Here is a 2,078-nt window from a genome sequence, read left to right as displayed (position 1 = left end):
GTTCCCTCCCTCAGCCCTCTCAGTCCTTGTATCTCTCTTGCACCTAGCGCTGCGCAGTGCACATTGTTGGCTCTTAATAAATGTTTCTCGACTGGAATGGAATGGCGGGTGCTGCAGGGCGGGAGGCTGGGACGGTCCAGGGGGCCACAGCCACATAGACTGCTCTGCAGCTAGCTGCCCCGCTAGCTCCCGATTCGGGGGGAATCGCTGCTGAAGGAAGCTCGCCCAGCCAGGTCGGGGCTGAGCTGGGGCGCTGGCCAGCGGCGGGGAATCCCAGCGGCGAGGCTGGATGGGAGGAATACGAGAGCCCTGGGGCTAGGAGCCAGAGCTAGAGAGCCGAGGGAGACCCCTGGGGCGGGGGCTGGAGCAGAAAAGAGAACTCAGTGGATCTCCCACTCCACGGCCACCCCCCCCCCCAGTCCCCAGCCCTCGGGGCTTCTATGCCAGGGGCTCGGGGGCGGGGAGGAAAGCCCTCCTATCCAGTGGCTAACGAGGAGCTGGCTGGCGCAGGGCCCGGCAGTGGGACTGGAGCCCGGGGAGGAGAGGGCTCCCCCCTCTACCCGGGCGCGGGCCAGAGGAGAGTTGGGCTGGGGGCTGGGGAACCGAGCAGAGCAGGTGGGGCGCCGGCTGGGACTCCGCCCCCTGCACGGTCCCCGTTGGTCCACGGCTGCACTTCCCCAGCCCCTCTCCCGAGTCGGAGCGCGATTGGCGGCAGCGCTTGTCGCTCGGAAGGGGCCGGGCAGTCCTGCTCTCGGGCTCGGCCCGCTGCAGCCGCCGCTGCCGCCGCCGCCACCTCCTCCTTCCTTCTAGCAGCGCGGGCTGGTCTGCCCAGAGAGCCGGCGCAGGGCTATGGGGAGCGGCGTGGCTAGGCGCCCGGGCAGCTGCAAAGTTTGCCACACTTGCGCGCTGCGGTGCCCGGCTTCTGGGCGCAGCTGAGCTGCTGCTGGAGGAGCTTCGGCTTCCTTTCTCCCATTTGTTTGCGGGTCTTCTAGTAAATATAGCTATTAGTCTGGCCGGTGGCGGCAGCGGGAGCAACAAACTTGGTGCTGCGCAGCGAAGATCCCGCGCGGGGGCTCCGGGCCCTGAGCTAGCAGCACGGGCTTTGCTTTCCAAAGCCACGGACCTTAGAGCCTGGGTGCTCAGCACCCTGCCATCCCGCCCGTTCCAGATCGCGGAATCCTTTGGAGCGTGTGGGTGGGTGTGGGGACAGCAGGGATTGGGGGCAGTCCAGCGGCCTGGGGGAGCGCGGGGAGCTCCCCCTCTCTATGGAGGGAGCGCAGGATGGTGTGCACCAGGAAGACCAAAACTTTGGTGTCCACCTGCGTGATCCTGAGCGGCATGACCAACATCATCTGCCTGCTTTACGTGGGCTGGGTCACCAACTATATCGCCAGCGTCTATGTACGGGTGCAGGAGCCGGTGCCCGACAAGAAGCTGGACGAGGACAAAGGGGACACGTTGAGGATCATTGAGCGTCTGGACCACCTGGAGAATGTTATCAAACAACACATACAAGGTACGCCGAGTCCTTTCGCCTCCGACGCTTCCTTGGGAAACTTTGCAGGACCGACCAGTTGGTGGTGATGGTGGTGTGTGTGTGTGTATGTATGTGTGTGTGTGTGTATGTATGTGTGTGTGGGTGGTGGTGGATAAATGGGGAGGATGAAAGAGCAGAGGGCGGAGGCGGAACACTTGTTTCTGCGTGGACGTGCAAGTAACCTCGGCCTTCGTTGGTGTGACTAGTCAGCGATAACAATAGCCTTTATGAGCAGTCATGTCGAGGGTGGCTGTGTGGGGGACTTTACCTGTAACCAACCTGCAGATGCTATCTGTGTAAACACATGTACACGCAGGGGGTGTCCACTCGTGCCTGAGGCGGGCTTTGTGTGACACACACACACACAGAAAGAGACATAGAGACAGACACTCATTCACACACAGAGACCCATGTGCACACCCTCCCTAATCGGCAAAGGGGTGACCAGCACGTAGTCACACAAAAATTAGACACGTGCTACGCTCTCTCTCTCTCTCTCTCTCTCTCTCTCTCTCTCTCTCTCTCTCTCTCTCTCTCTCTC

General features: G+C 62.1%; 1 protein-coding gene across 5 annotated transcripts in view; it reads left to right on the top strand.

Moving 5' to 3' along the window:
• The first annotated feature begins 722 nt into the window (after positions 1 to 722).
• Positions 723 to 2,078, top strand: part of GALNT18 (polypeptide N-acetylgalactosaminyltransferase 18) — a 459,241-nt gene continuing 457,885 nt past the window's right edge. For 3 of the 5 annotated variants that reach the window (XM_069091223.1, XM_069091225.1, XM_069091222.1), the window contains exon 1: positions 723 to 1,516. In XM_069091223.1, coding sequence (XP_068947324.1) covers positions 1,282 to 1,516 — 235 coding nt within the window. In that variant the 5' untranslated portion in view covers positions 723 to 1,281. The remainder of the gene's footprint in view (positions 1,517 to 2,078) is intronic. The other 2 variants (XM_069091221.1, XM_069091224.1) reach the window with 1 other exon arrangement.

Source organism: Petaurus breviceps, unplaced genomic scaffold (assembly GCF_028583685.1).
Source record: "Petaurus breviceps papuanus isolate PSGF00001 unplaced genomic scaffold, PetGlider_PUasm1.0 188, whole genome shotgun sequence".
NCBI lineage: Eukaryota > Metazoa > Chordata > Mammalia > Diprotodontia > Petauridae > Petaurus > Petaurus breviceps.
This window is presented reverse-complemented; position numbering and strand designations above follow the sequence as displayed.